The sequence below is a fragment of the Pelodiscus sinensis genome, chromosome 1 (genome assembly GCF_052426305.1).
Source record: "Pelodiscus sinensis isolate ZL-2025 chromosome 1, ASM5242630v1, whole genome shotgun sequence".
Taxonomy (NCBI): domain Eukaryota; kingdom Metazoa; phylum Chordata; order Testudines; family Trionychidae; genus Pelodiscus; species Pelodiscus sinensis.
In genome coordinates, this window is record NC_143052.1 from 144,830,589 (window position 1) to 144,843,621 (window position 13,033).

The window sequence follows — 13,033 nt, forward strand, 5'->3', positions numbered from 1 at the left end:
AGCCGAACACAGTAAATAAAGTGGTTAGTCAGGAAAGTAGCTCTTCTGGGGGTGCCCTGTGATATTATGAATGCATTATTCATAATTAAGAATTATGAGTAAGAGTTTGAAACGGTCAGTGTGGTGCAACCAAGGCCCAGTAAAATCCACTGCAATTTTCTGCTGTGATCTATGAGAATATCCTTTCTAGGTCCTTTCTGAGTCCAGCTACAGTTCCCTGGCAGCATCACTGTATGTGGGGAACCATTGAGGCCTTTGTTTCCATATCAGGTTTCTACTGTCAGTCTGCCCCAGACAAAGGTCGGGGGAGAAGAAGGTGGTCTCGAAGGGCTTCATGTTCACCGTATGTGCTGCAGGCCTCCTGTCTTCATGAACCTGTATATGCACATGTTAACTTAAAATGTCCTTTCTTCCCATAAGCCCAGCACCCATAGTTGTAGCTGGTCAGATTACCACTCCAGAAAGTGAGACGGCAGCTTTCACTGCTGAGGCCACAGAGCAGGAGTAGGTAGCATTGTATTATTGTGGGTTATGTAAATAAAAGGAGCAACTGACTGTTAAAGTGCCGACATAATAGTAGGAGCAGTCGGAGATATAGAACCTCTTTTAGCCCAAGCCCTTTCAAATGCCTCACTCTTAGCAATTGTAGCAAAAAAAGTTAGAGTTCTGATTATCTTCAGCAAGTAACCATTCATCCATGCAGTCACGGGCTATGCCAATCGCATAAATGCCCTGACCACAGTCATCATCATGCCTTGACATTCATATTCCTGAGCTGTCCTTCACAGATGATGTGCCAATGCACATCTGGTTTTGTTGGGCTGCTGGCAAGTTTCAAAAAACATTTTCCTCCTTAAGCAGAACAGACTCTTTGGTGCTGAAATGTTCATTAAGGTACCACTCATCTGCATCTAAGGAGGACTTGGACTCTTGGAGCCCATCATAAATATCAGTGTGATCATGGCCTAAGTACCTCTGTAGCAAAGGTAACCTTGTAGCACTGAAGAGTTCCACAATTAGCACATAGTTTCAAAACATCCAAATTATCATCAGCTGAAAGATGTGCTCCAGGTGTCATGGGTTGCAAAATAGAAACATTCATCACTGCAGTGTTACACTCCGATGCACCCCAGAATAGTAGTCAATAAAAAAATCCCCAAACCCAAAACCACATCAAAGCAAAATACACAGGAATATTGTCAAACAGAACATGCAATAACCACAAACTGGTTAGGTCAGTCTGTACATATAAGATAAACAGTCCAAATAGATATATAGCGGTGTGCCCTAAATAACTGCACACATAGAGCCTTGACCTAGAACAGGAAACAAAACAGGAGCATCAAGCAGGATGGCATCACACATAATAGACATCACATACGTAGGACCCTACCAAATCCAGGGCTGCATTTCTCAAACTGAAGATCCCAACCCAAAAGGCAGTTGCAAGGGGATTGTAAGGTTGCCACCCTTACTTCTTCTCTGCCTTCAGCACAGTGTGGCTAGAAAGTGGCAGAGATTGCTGGCCAGGCGCCTAGCTCCGAAGGCAGTACTCTACCAGCAGCAGTGCAGAAGTAAGGGTGGCAGTACCATAGTATGCCAGCTTTACTTCAGGGCTACTGCTATCATTGGCTCCACCTTTAGAGCTGGGCTTCTGGCCTGCTGCTGCTGCTCTTCAGCTGCCCAGCTATGAAGACAGCACCACAGCCAGCAGTAAGGGTGGGAATACTGTAACTCTCCTACAGTAACCTTGTGATCCCATCCCCACATCCTTTTTGGATTAGGATCCCACAGTTAACAACACCTGGAAATTTTTTTTAACCATTAAACCAAAATGATCCTTTATGTGGCTTCAGTTTATATGTAATTTCATATTCAACAGAATGATATACTAGCTTGGCTACAGCTCCTTTGGTTTAGGAAATTCTGTTCATATGGAGAACACTAGAAGCTTTATGTGGTGCTGCTTGGGTCCTTAACTACATAAGTTTAGTTTTTCTTCATTTAAATCATTGTTCTGGGTTGGGGCTAGGGATGAGGGGTTCAGTACGCAGGCTGCCCTGGGGAGAGAGAGGATACCCTCAGCCTTCTCTTATTGCAGCAATTTGGGCCCAGGTGAGGAGTGTGTGTCCATGGCTGCTGCAGTGGGCACAACCAGGGGAGGGATGCATGCCCCCCAGCTGGGGGGGGGGCACAGACACACAAACAGACAAACTCTCTGAAATGTATAGTAGATAGCTGTCCCTTTCTCCATTCCTGCTGGCCCAATGGGGTTATAGTTTTTCTGGTCCCCATCTCTGGCCTGTTACTGTCCCCCTGTGGTCAATCTACCTGTCCCTCCTACCCTTTCCATTTTATGAGAAACAATCAAATTCTGGGCACATCCAATTGTCCTGGCACGACCAAACTCTTACCTTGCTTTAAAAGTTATGATAAGAGGAAGCTGCCTACCAAATTTGGTGGCCCTAGCTCTTAACATTTTGGAGGAATTTTTTAACTAATGGATTCACGGAGATGCACATTTCTGTAATATATAGTATGAAGATGAAAATGCTAAACAAGAGAAATAGTTCTGTTCTCATTAGAGCAGGAGTTGGCAAAGAGGCCTCCATGGGCTGGATCCAGCCTGTGGCTGCCTTGCTGCTCCCCTGCCCCCAGGCTAGTCGAGGCCTGGGGACAGGGGAGTGCATGAAGTCTCCTCTCCCCTCCAAGAGTGTGTGGCACCAGAGGGAACTGTGTTCCCCGGCGGGGGGAGGAGACTTCGCATGCTCCCCCCGCCCCCAAGCCAATCAGGACCTGGGGGTGGGGGAGTGCGCAAAGTGTGTCTCTCCCTACCCTGCCAGGAGGGAACCATGCACCCTTGGCAGAGTGGGACAGGGAGAGAGCAACTTCGTGCGCTCAGGCCCTGATTGACTCGGGGGGTGGGGAGTGCGCAAAGTTTCCTCCCCTTGCTGGGGTGCATGGCACCAGAGAGAACCCCAGCCTCAGGCCCTTCCTGGTGTCTGGGAGGTATAGCGTGGGGAAGGGAGGCATCTCCCAAACTAAGGGGAAAGCCTCCCTTTGGCTCCCCTCCTGATGCTGCTGCACCTTTTTCCTTTTTTTGTGCAGCTGTCTCAAAGAAAACAAGGGTGATTGGATGAACGGCAAGGATTTTCTCTCTTAATTTAGGTCTAAAAGTTATACATTTTACTTGGAATCCTGAACTAGGATGGGGCAATTCCATTTTTAGGGAACTGACAAGGGGGTATTCATGGTTCTCAATATCCTACAGATACTGACAATCAATGATGGAGGTATAAGGGAAAGAATGGGAGGCAGCACATTCGGCAGTGTGGGTGGGCAGTAGGTGGGATGTAGGCACCTCTGAAAGAATGTTGGAGGAGGGTTATGACCAAAAGGAGGGAGCTGCAGACAGCCATAGTGCCTGGTGTCCTGAAGATTAGCCAGCAGTTTGTTCTTGTGAATCCAAATATTGGCAACTACAAGTCCTTGTGTGCATTTGGATTTGTGTATATCCCTTCGCTAATAATAATAGTTTTTCTGATGCCTTTATTGCTATGTAGAGAAGCTTTATAAACATTTGCCTTTCTCTTTTCCCAGAATTCAGAAGTATCTGTTTTTGAGGTCAATATCCGCTTCATTGGTGGTTTACTAGCAGCATATTACCTGTCAGGACAGGAGGTAAGGAAACAATAAGTAAGTGTGGAAAAATTAGTAATCTGTCAAATGAAAGCTGCACAGTTGGAAGGTTTGGAGTTGTTGGGTTCACAGTATTTTGAGATAATATAGCAAGTGGGATGGTCTGTTACCCAGCTCTACAGGGATCATGGAATCTCTGTCTAAAGCTAATTATTGTAGAGTATCTGTGGGCTAGCCGAAGTCCTGTTGTCAGGACTTGGAAACAACCTGTGCCTTCTACAGTTTGCTTTTTTATCAAGGTATTTCAACTTCGTTGTCACAAGTGGTCACCTCATCCCTAGTTATCTAGTTATTAGACTCTGTTACATATAAATACCTTGTTTCAAGATATTCAACATTTCTCAAGAGAATTTTTCTCAGCTGCCACTTGTTCCCCACTAGTCACAGGTATCTGAATGCAGAAACCCTTGACAGTCTTCTCAGGTATCATTTGTGTAGGGAGCCATAATCCTGCTACAGCAATGGAATAAAACTGAGACACACAAGACCAAACTCTTTCCACAAGTACATTTCCCACTGAAGTCATTGTGAGCTATGTCTCTTCTATGTCAGTGTTACATTTAGACTTCTCTCTCTTCTCTCCCTCTCCCCTCCCCCCCTCCCCGCATGAAGATTGCTGAGAAAAACTACTATATCCAGTTTAGGATTGGAAGAGCTACTTGTTTATATAGCCTGCATGGTATCTTGAAATATAGGTATCTTGGCTATATGGGACAGTATTCTCAGAATTGATTCTCATTTTTTATTGTTAACTCATATGCATACGACTTGCCTATGTCAGTAGTGTCTGAAAATTATTATTGTTTGCTGCCTGTTTGGGGGATTATATGCTGTGTCTTATTCTGGTTTTGTTGTTGTTGTTGTTGTTGTTATCAAAACAAATGTAGTGCTGGTAAAAGATGTTGCACTGACAGCTATGGAGAGTGAAGGTGTTTACCCACCTATTGGTGATGGTAGTTCAACCACCTTTAAGGCCTAATATACAGTAGGAAAATGTGCCAAGTTTAGAAAATGTATTAACTAACATGTTTTCTAACATGCTTTAACTGAAAAGAACGGTTGTTGTATTTAAAGAGGTGTTGGCTAGTTGTGTTTAATCTGGTATAGGGGGTCAAAGCACATTTCTAAATATAGCTTGTTCATGTATACACTGTGCACTAAGTTGCTTGACATAATGTGTTACTTAAAACAGGTTAGCTAACACGCTTTCATAGAAGATTTGTTTTCTGCGTTAGATATGGGATAGTAGTCTCCCTGGTATTTTTCAGGTTTTAGAGATTATGCTGATAATTTCTCATAGGAGGAAAAATTAGCATCAACTATGCTTATTTTTGTGATAGAGGAACCTGATTATGGAGTACTGTAGAAATTCAAATAATTTAAACAGTGATTAAATCTGTAACTATCCCTTCTTCCAGTCAAACTTGTTCTACGTTTACCAATTTGGATTTTGTACTACGGGAGAACGATACAATAACATACTTGATTTATATGTATCTTTTTTGCCATTGGATTCTTGGCTTAAAATTGCGCATTCTTGAACAGTCCTTTGTTGGGTCACACAACTTTTATTAAGTACCTGTTTGGTGAACAATGACATTGTATAACATTTTGGGTAGCTGTATCTGTCGCATCCGGATGCTTTCCAGGCTTTCTTGGGGGTGGGGGAGATATATGCAGAGCTCTGCAGTATCTGTAGCTTGAGGAGAGAGGTTTCTTTCAGTGCATCAGGCCAAATTCACTTTCTGCTCTATCTGATTTGTACTGGGAGAGAAGATGATTTTGTGGTTAAGGCGCACAGAAACTGGGAATAAAGGAAACTGGGAATATGGATTATTCATAGATTTTAGGGCCGTTACGATCATTTAGTCTGACCTGCATAATACAAGATACAGAACTACCACCATTGATTATTCATGAAGCCAATAACCCCAGGTACAGCCTATTTTCATTAATGTTTGTGAGGCACAGTTACTATGGTGATAGTCATAATTGAAATTCCTAAATATAACTAAAATATTCTTCTGAACCTTCCCTGAATGTTTGGACTTCCAGTGTACTAAAGTGGATCTCCATATATTTTATATTGTGGTAACGTTTGGATGGGGTGAGATGAGTCTGGGAGCTGAATAGTGAACTCTGACATGGAAAACAAGGACTGGTTTATGTGTGGTAGTATGAATACTTCTGGACCTTAATGGCTCGTCTAGACTATGCTGAAGTTTCAAAAGAAGATATGTAAATTCTGTGGGAATTTGTATATATTCTTCCGATCTCACTTTTGAAAGCGGAGCTTTCTAAAGTGAAAGTAGCTGGGACGCGTTTTTTTCAGCAACCCTACCCCCTTTCCAAAAAGCTGCATAAACCTCATTTTTTGAGGAAGAGTGGCTTTTCGAAAAAGGGGGGGTGCCAAAAAAAACTGCATCCCAACTACTTTCAAAAGCTGAGCTTTCAAGAGTGAAAGTGAGATTGGAAGAAGATATGCAAATTTGGAATTTGCATATCTTCTTTCGAAACTTCAGCGTAGTCTAGACATAGCCTGTGAAAATTCTTTCATATTGTGTCCATATTGAGTAGCCCACTTTCCTTTTTACTTTATAGTTGTGTTTTTATTATTTCATTAATTGATTCCTGTTTTGTTTGCTACGGTTGCATTGTTGTACAACAAATCCACTATTTCAGTGTGTTCATTTACATTGATATCATTCTTACCTAGAATTAATTATATAAAAGTGGGTACTGTCCTTTGTGATTATCCTTTTCTTTTAAAAATAATATTAATAAAATGGCTTGAAAAATATCTTTGACACTTTCTGACATCAGCAACAAAATAGTACAAATATCTAGTTAAAACTGTTGCATGCATACACAATAAAGCACTGCTTTTCACAAAGATGATTTACATTTTATAGGTTTATTACCACACTGAGATTGAATGTTCCTGCATTTTGGATCCATTTTCCAGGGACTCTTCAATGATTGCAAAACCAGCATCACTTACATGTTGAGGTTTTCTGGGTACATCTCTGGATCCTTTTTCTCTGTCATAGAGTCTAACTGATTCTTTTCTGCTTTATGAATGTCTCTCTTGTGCTTGCCATCATGTTGATTGATTTGTTCTTCTTTACATAGTATGGAGTCTGAATTCTGTTCAATGTAGATGTTGAGATTAGTCAATTTTTCTGTCACTAGAATGGAGTTATCTAGCTGTTCTTCACTGAATGTGAAATTGATCAGTTTTTCTTCCCTTTCTTGTTGACATACTTGTATATTTGAATCTCTTGGGGTATCTGGATAGCTGATAGCTATCCTTGAGGAAGAACGAGATAATTCGTTTGTAAAACCAGTGCCTGTCCAAAAAATTGTGAGTTCCTTGCGCAAAAGAGCAATAACAAGGCTAGTGGTAAGCGTAAAGGGCACCAAGTAGAGGAGAGCTGGCTGACCCTTTTGCATTAATGCTGACACTACAAAGGTCACCAGGAGACCATAGCTATAGGCTATAGTAGAAGATGCAAAGTAGATTCTGGAGGAATGCTTCTGAACATCAAATCTGTGACAGTAGGCTATCAGGAAACCAGGAATTACAATGTCACCAAGACCAAGGATAGTAAAGGGGCTTTCATCAAAGGTTGATGCAGAGGATAATATCGGAACTTTCAACAGAAAGGGGATCTTTTCATGATTGGCAATGTCAGATGGTCCAAGAGCTGCCACTTTCATTATGCTCTCCCCAGACTTGGTTAAAAAAGGAGTGATAAATACAAAAAACACATCATAGACCAAAAGAACAGCTAGAAACAAACTGCAGTTCTTCAGTGTAGGCATGCGGACTGTTTTTAGAACATAGAGGCAGATCGAGATTCCTAGAAAGTCTTGTAGGACCCAGGCCCACTGATCCTCATTTCTGAAGATCATCCATGTGACACTGATGGAGCCAGAAAATCCTGCCAGGAAAAATGTTCTGACTTGTGGTCCATTGTGAAAATATGGGAAATGGAGTTTGTATTCTCCAAATGGTAGTTTGTTCACCCAGGGAGACAAACAACTGTAAAGCCCAAGGGATGCGTAGAGGCTGAAACATCCAATCATGATGTTCGCTAAGTGATCATAGAAGAAGTAGAGAGCAAGCAGCATGAAGGAAGATATTACTACACTTGCACAGATAAAGAGGACATCAGGGTCAATTGTTACATCATCAAAATCTTCTTCATTTTTGCATCTCCACTTCATGTATTGCTGCCTTTTCTTTTCTGTATTTCCTGCCCAGTAGCCTCCAGTGATGACAGTGCCTACTGCAAGGACAAACATGATCCCCATGTTGTATCCCAAGAGCCTGCCCAAGTATTTGAAGAATAAATAGATTATGTCCATGTCACTGAGTAGTTTTACAGGAATAATGGTCTCCTCACAGTGACCCCAGATGGCGCCCAATCCACTGCCGCCTCTGAGGGATATTGGGGCATCTCCACCAAGGATTAATTGAATGTGGGTTCCATTTATTCTCTGGAGTCTGGCATTCTCAAATAAGTTGCAATTACCCTTCCTCACTGAGGCAATTCTAGTGCTGTGGCCCCCACCATCACAGTCATCCTCACCGAAGGAGGAAGGAAGACAACACAACGTTGCATATGTTAGTTCCTGATGTGGCTGGAGCCATTTGGTTTTGCTATTCGTATCCTGCACTGATTGCATCCAGTGAGAAGGGAAGAGAAAGCAGTAATCTCCTCCCTTCTCTGGGGTGACTCTGACGACTCCAAGGTGCTGACCAAGGACATGTGGAATAAGAAGCAGGAGGAAGCAGGACACCAGCATTGTCATCTTCTTCCCTGGGTTCTGCAGGTTGCAGGTGCCTTCTCTCACCACACTCCCTGTCACCTAGGAAGCTTTTTTCCTTGTGGTGAGACATCCACTCCCCCACTTATTGCATAATAAACTTTGGCCCCATGGAGATGAGCCCCGCCCTCTGTCTGTTACATAGCAAACCCCTCCCTCCTCCCAGTGAGGGGGGTCTCCATCCTGTTTTATGACAGGCCTTCCCATGAAGACAAGTCCTGCTATGCCTGTTGTATGGCAGGTCGTATCATCTGCCTTTGGAGACAAATTTTGCTATCACCTATTGTGGATGAGAGCCACTGTCTAAAGCAGTGTTTCTCAACCAATGGTACGAGTACCCTCAGGGGTACTTGAGAGAAGCCTGGGGGGTACATCAACACAACTGAAATTTGGAGAAAACTGAATTTTTGTTTTAAGTTTTACAGTGCTTTATTATTTTTGTACTTTTTACACCCAAAAATTTCATCTCCCACCTGGCTACAATTAAATTGTTGTTGCAATAGTCGAAAAAAAAGTCTGAAAAATGTAGGTACTGGGGGTACTTACAATTTTTTAAAAGGTTGAGAAACACTGCTCTAAAGCACTCTCATGGGATTCAGTATTAGCTCTATTCTTGATTGCATCTGGTTTGGTTGGTGAACTCTGTGTGGCTCATTAGCAGGCAGTGGTAACTCTCCTTAGTGTTGCAATGATCTAAAAATGATGAATTGGAGCTGATGTTCCAGAAAAGAACCACAAATCTGTTATTTTCTGTACTTGGGTGCTCCTAAAACCAGTGAAGGACATAGTGCAGCTCCAGAGGAGTTCACTGATGTATTCTTGCCTGTGCCCTATATATTTTTTTTAGTTAAGAGTGAGCACACAAAAAAAGCATAAGAACTTGCAAACAGAATGCCAGTCATTTCTGGGAGATCCATAGTTCAGGAACCCCTCATTTGATTTGCATTAAACATGATAGAAAACTTCTACATTTGCGACTGAAGCACAGTCCTCCTTTTCAACTTGGTAACTCTTTATTTGCAGATTTTAGAGGGAAATGAAAAGTAGAGGGGTTATATGAGGGAACTGGGTTATAGCCTTAACTATGATGAGTCTACTGTCCTGCTCCATAATGCAGACAAATATTGGAAAGTTGTTCCCATTGTTCCATTGTCTCATCATCACTTCTCCTGGGAAATCTTGTCTCCCAGGGTTTTAATCCTTCAGTTCATGTGAGAATTTATAACTTTCTTTTATCACTACAAGGACTATTTCTATCTAATTAAACCTGTATTTTGAGTTTTAACCTCAAAAACTTTTTGCTAGAAATGGAATACGTGAAACTTCAATCCTCTCCCTCTGCAGTTTGACAAATTCCTTCTTTGATTTTTTGGCATACGCTGCTCTGAACTGCTAGAAAATTGTTTGCTAGGTATTTCCTTTAGAAATTTCATTGAATGCAGTTTTGTAATCCCCTTTGATTATAACTGTATTTTAGGGGTGTTGCTAAGTTACAGATAGATAGTCTTTCAGAATATACATTTCCAGAATTACTATTAAATGAAAAGCTTCATGTAGAATTTCCAGACTCATAAATAAGTCTGTTTTGTCTCTGGTGCAAAGAATAGTTGGGGTAAGATTAGAAAGGCACAAAATGAGCTCAAACTAGCTACGTGAATAAAAGGAAACAAGAAGACTTTTTATAAATACATTAGAAGCAAGAGGAAGACCAAGGTCAGGATAGGCCCACTGGTCAGTTAGGAGGGAGAAACAGTAACAGGAAACTTGGAAACAGCAGAGATGCTTATTGACTTGTTTGTTTCGGTCTTCACCGAGAAGTCTGAAGGAATGCCTAACATAGTGAATGCTAGTGGGAAGGGAGTAGATTTAGAAGATAAAATAAAAAAAGAACAAGTTAAAAATCACCTAGAAAAGTTAGATGCCTGCAAGTCACCAGGGCCTGATGAAATGCATCCTAGAATACTCAAGGAGCTGATAGAGGAGGTATTTGAGCTATCATCTTTGGAAAATCATGGGAGACAAGAGAGATTCCAGAAGACTGGAAAAGGGCAAATATAGTGCTCATTTATAAAAAGGGAAATAAGAACAACCCAGGAAACTACAGATCAGTTATTTTACCTTCTGTGCCAGGGAAGATAATAGAGCAAGTAATTAAGGAAATCATCTGTAAACACTTGGAAGGTGGCAAGGTGATAGAGAACAGCCAGCATGGATTTGTAAAGAACAAATCATGTCAAATTAATCTGATAGCTTTCTTTGATAGGATAATGAGTCTTGTGGATAAGGGAGAAGCGGTGGATGTGGTATACCTAGACTTTAGTAAGGCGTTTGATACGGTCTCGCATGATATTCATATCAATAAACTAGGCAAATACAATTTAGATGGGGCTACTATAAGGTGGGTGCATAACTGGCTGGATAACCGTACTCAGAGAGTAGTTATTAACGGTTCACAATCCTGCTGGAAAGGTATAACAAGTGGGATTAAACGGGGGTCTGTTTTGGGACCGACTCTGTTCAATATCTTCATCAACAATTTAGATATTGGCATAGAAAGTACACTTATTAAGTTTGCAAATGATACCAAGCTGGGAGGGGTTGCGACTGCTCTGGAGGATAGGGTCATAATTCAAAATGATCTGGACAAATTGGAGAAATGGTCTGAGGGAAACAGGATGAAGTTTAATAAAGACAAATGCAAAGAGCTCCACTTGGGAAGGAAAATCCGTTTCACACTGTGAGGGGGTTCGCACTCACCACCGTATCCCCCTGCCGTCTGTCCTCACGAATTGGCTCCCTTGGCAGGTGGGGTGCCTTCTCTGGGGTGGTGTCTCCCCTCTTCACTCCCGGCTGCGGCGTCCTCTTCGCCACACTGCCCTCCGGCAGTGCCCAAGTCTGTCTCTGAGCCCCCCTTCCGGGGGTTGATGTTCCTCCAGCGGGCCTTCTTTCAAGCCCTGCAGTCTGGGGATTTGCGGGCCAGAGCTCCCCTAGCCCTGCCTGGCCTCCCCAGCCCTGCCCTAGCTCCAGGGAGCCTCCTCCTCCCTCAGCAGCCAGGTTCTCACTGCCTCCTCTCCACAGCAGCAGCCCATTCTCTATTATGGCGCCCAGCTGGGCCCTAATGGGCTAGTACAGCCTCAGCTGGGCTAAACTCCCCGGCCCTGGTTCAGGCCGGGGTCTGCCCTTAAAGGGCCAGTGCAGGGCAAGCGCCCTGTCACACACCCTCCCCCTTAAGTATCTCTCCCGGGGGGGGGAAGAGGAGGGAAGCACCCTAACGCCCCAATGTACGCCTTAGCTGGGCCCGTAAGGTGTCCCTCTCTTCCCGCAGACTCTCCACTCTCAGGAGCAGCCTACTCCCCTCTTCCAGGGTCTGGACTCCCACTGTGGTCCTCTCGACCACAGCTGGAGTCTGGGTTCCCACCGAGGCCCTGCCTATCCCGAGGCGGGTTCCCCATTTTGCGCTAGGCCTTCGGGCCTCAGCCTTCCCCTTCCTAAAGGCTCTTATCTCCCCCACTCCCTCCTGGGGAGTCGCCTTACGCTGGCTCTCTTTCTGGGCCATCCGCCCCCCTCCCTGGGGGCAGTGCCTTTTAATATGGCCTTCTGCGTGGCAATAAAAGCACTGTTTGTGCCTCCCATGGGTCCTGGCCCCCCGCCAGGCCCTTTGTGGCTTAGCCCCTCCTCTCGGGCTAGCCGGTGCCCTGTAGGTCTCCCTGGCGCACTCCCTCTTTAGGTGCCCAGGTTCCCCACAGGCCCAACACCTTCGTAACCCCCCTGTTGCCTTCACAGGGGGGACTCTCCCACCATCCATCCTATCTGGGTGGGACCTCCTTTCCCTGACCCAGTAGCAGCACTCCCTCCTCCTGTGGCCCCGATGTCCGCAGGAGAAACAAGTTGGAAGTCCAGGCCCGGGCTCCCAGCCCTTGGCGCCTGTGTGTCCCTGGAGTCTGGGTGCCCACCCTTGCAGCGGCCTGACCAGCCTCTTCTGCTGCTCGGCAGGCTGGGCCACCCACGGCCTCCAATAAATGTCCATCTCTTTCTGTAATGTCCCGGGTCCAAACCAGCCCCCTTGGTCGCAGGGCAGCAGGCCCAATGGCCCGAGTTCACCAAAGTAGCCCCCTTGTATCAGGGGGGGACCGCACGTGCCCACATTCTCCACCATCTGTGAGGGGGTTCGCACTCACCACCGTATCCCCCTGCCGTCTGTCCTCACGAATTGGCTCCCTTGGCAGGTGGGGTGCCTTCTCTGGGGTGGTGTCTCCCCTCTTCACTCCCGGCTGCGGCGTCCTCTTCGCCACACTGCCCTCCGGCAGTGCCCAAGTCTGTCTCTGAGCCCCCCTTCCGGGGGTTGATGTTCCTCCAGCGGGCCTTCTTTCAAGCCCTGCAGTCTGGGGATTTGCGGGCCAGAGCTCCCCTAGCCCTGCCTGGCCTCCCCAGCCCTGCCCTAGCTCCAGGGAGCCTCCTCCTCCCTCAGCAGCCAGGTTCTCACTGCCTCCTCTCCACAGCA

At 44.7% G+C, this 13,033-nt stretch overlaps 1 protein-coding gene and 1 pseudogene across 4 annotated transcripts in view; one reads left to right on the plus strand and one right to left on the minus strand.

The window, feature by feature from the left end:
- MAN1A2 (mannosidase alpha class 1A member 2) overlaps positions 1-13,033 on the plus strand; it is a 234,973-nt gene that overhangs the window by 131,942 nt on the left and 89,998 nt on the right. For all 4 annotated transcript variants that reach the window (XM_006135741.5, XM_075904629.2, XM_089772094.1 and 1 more), the window contains one exon: positions 3,601-3,681. In XM_006135741.5, coding sequence (XP_006135803.3) covers positions 3,601-3,681 — 81 coding nt within the window. The remainder of the gene's footprint in view (positions 1-3,600; positions 3,682-13,033) is intronic.
- LOC102454189 (signal peptide peptidase-like 2B pseudogene) lies at positions 6,597-8,517 on the minus strand (annotated as a pseudogene).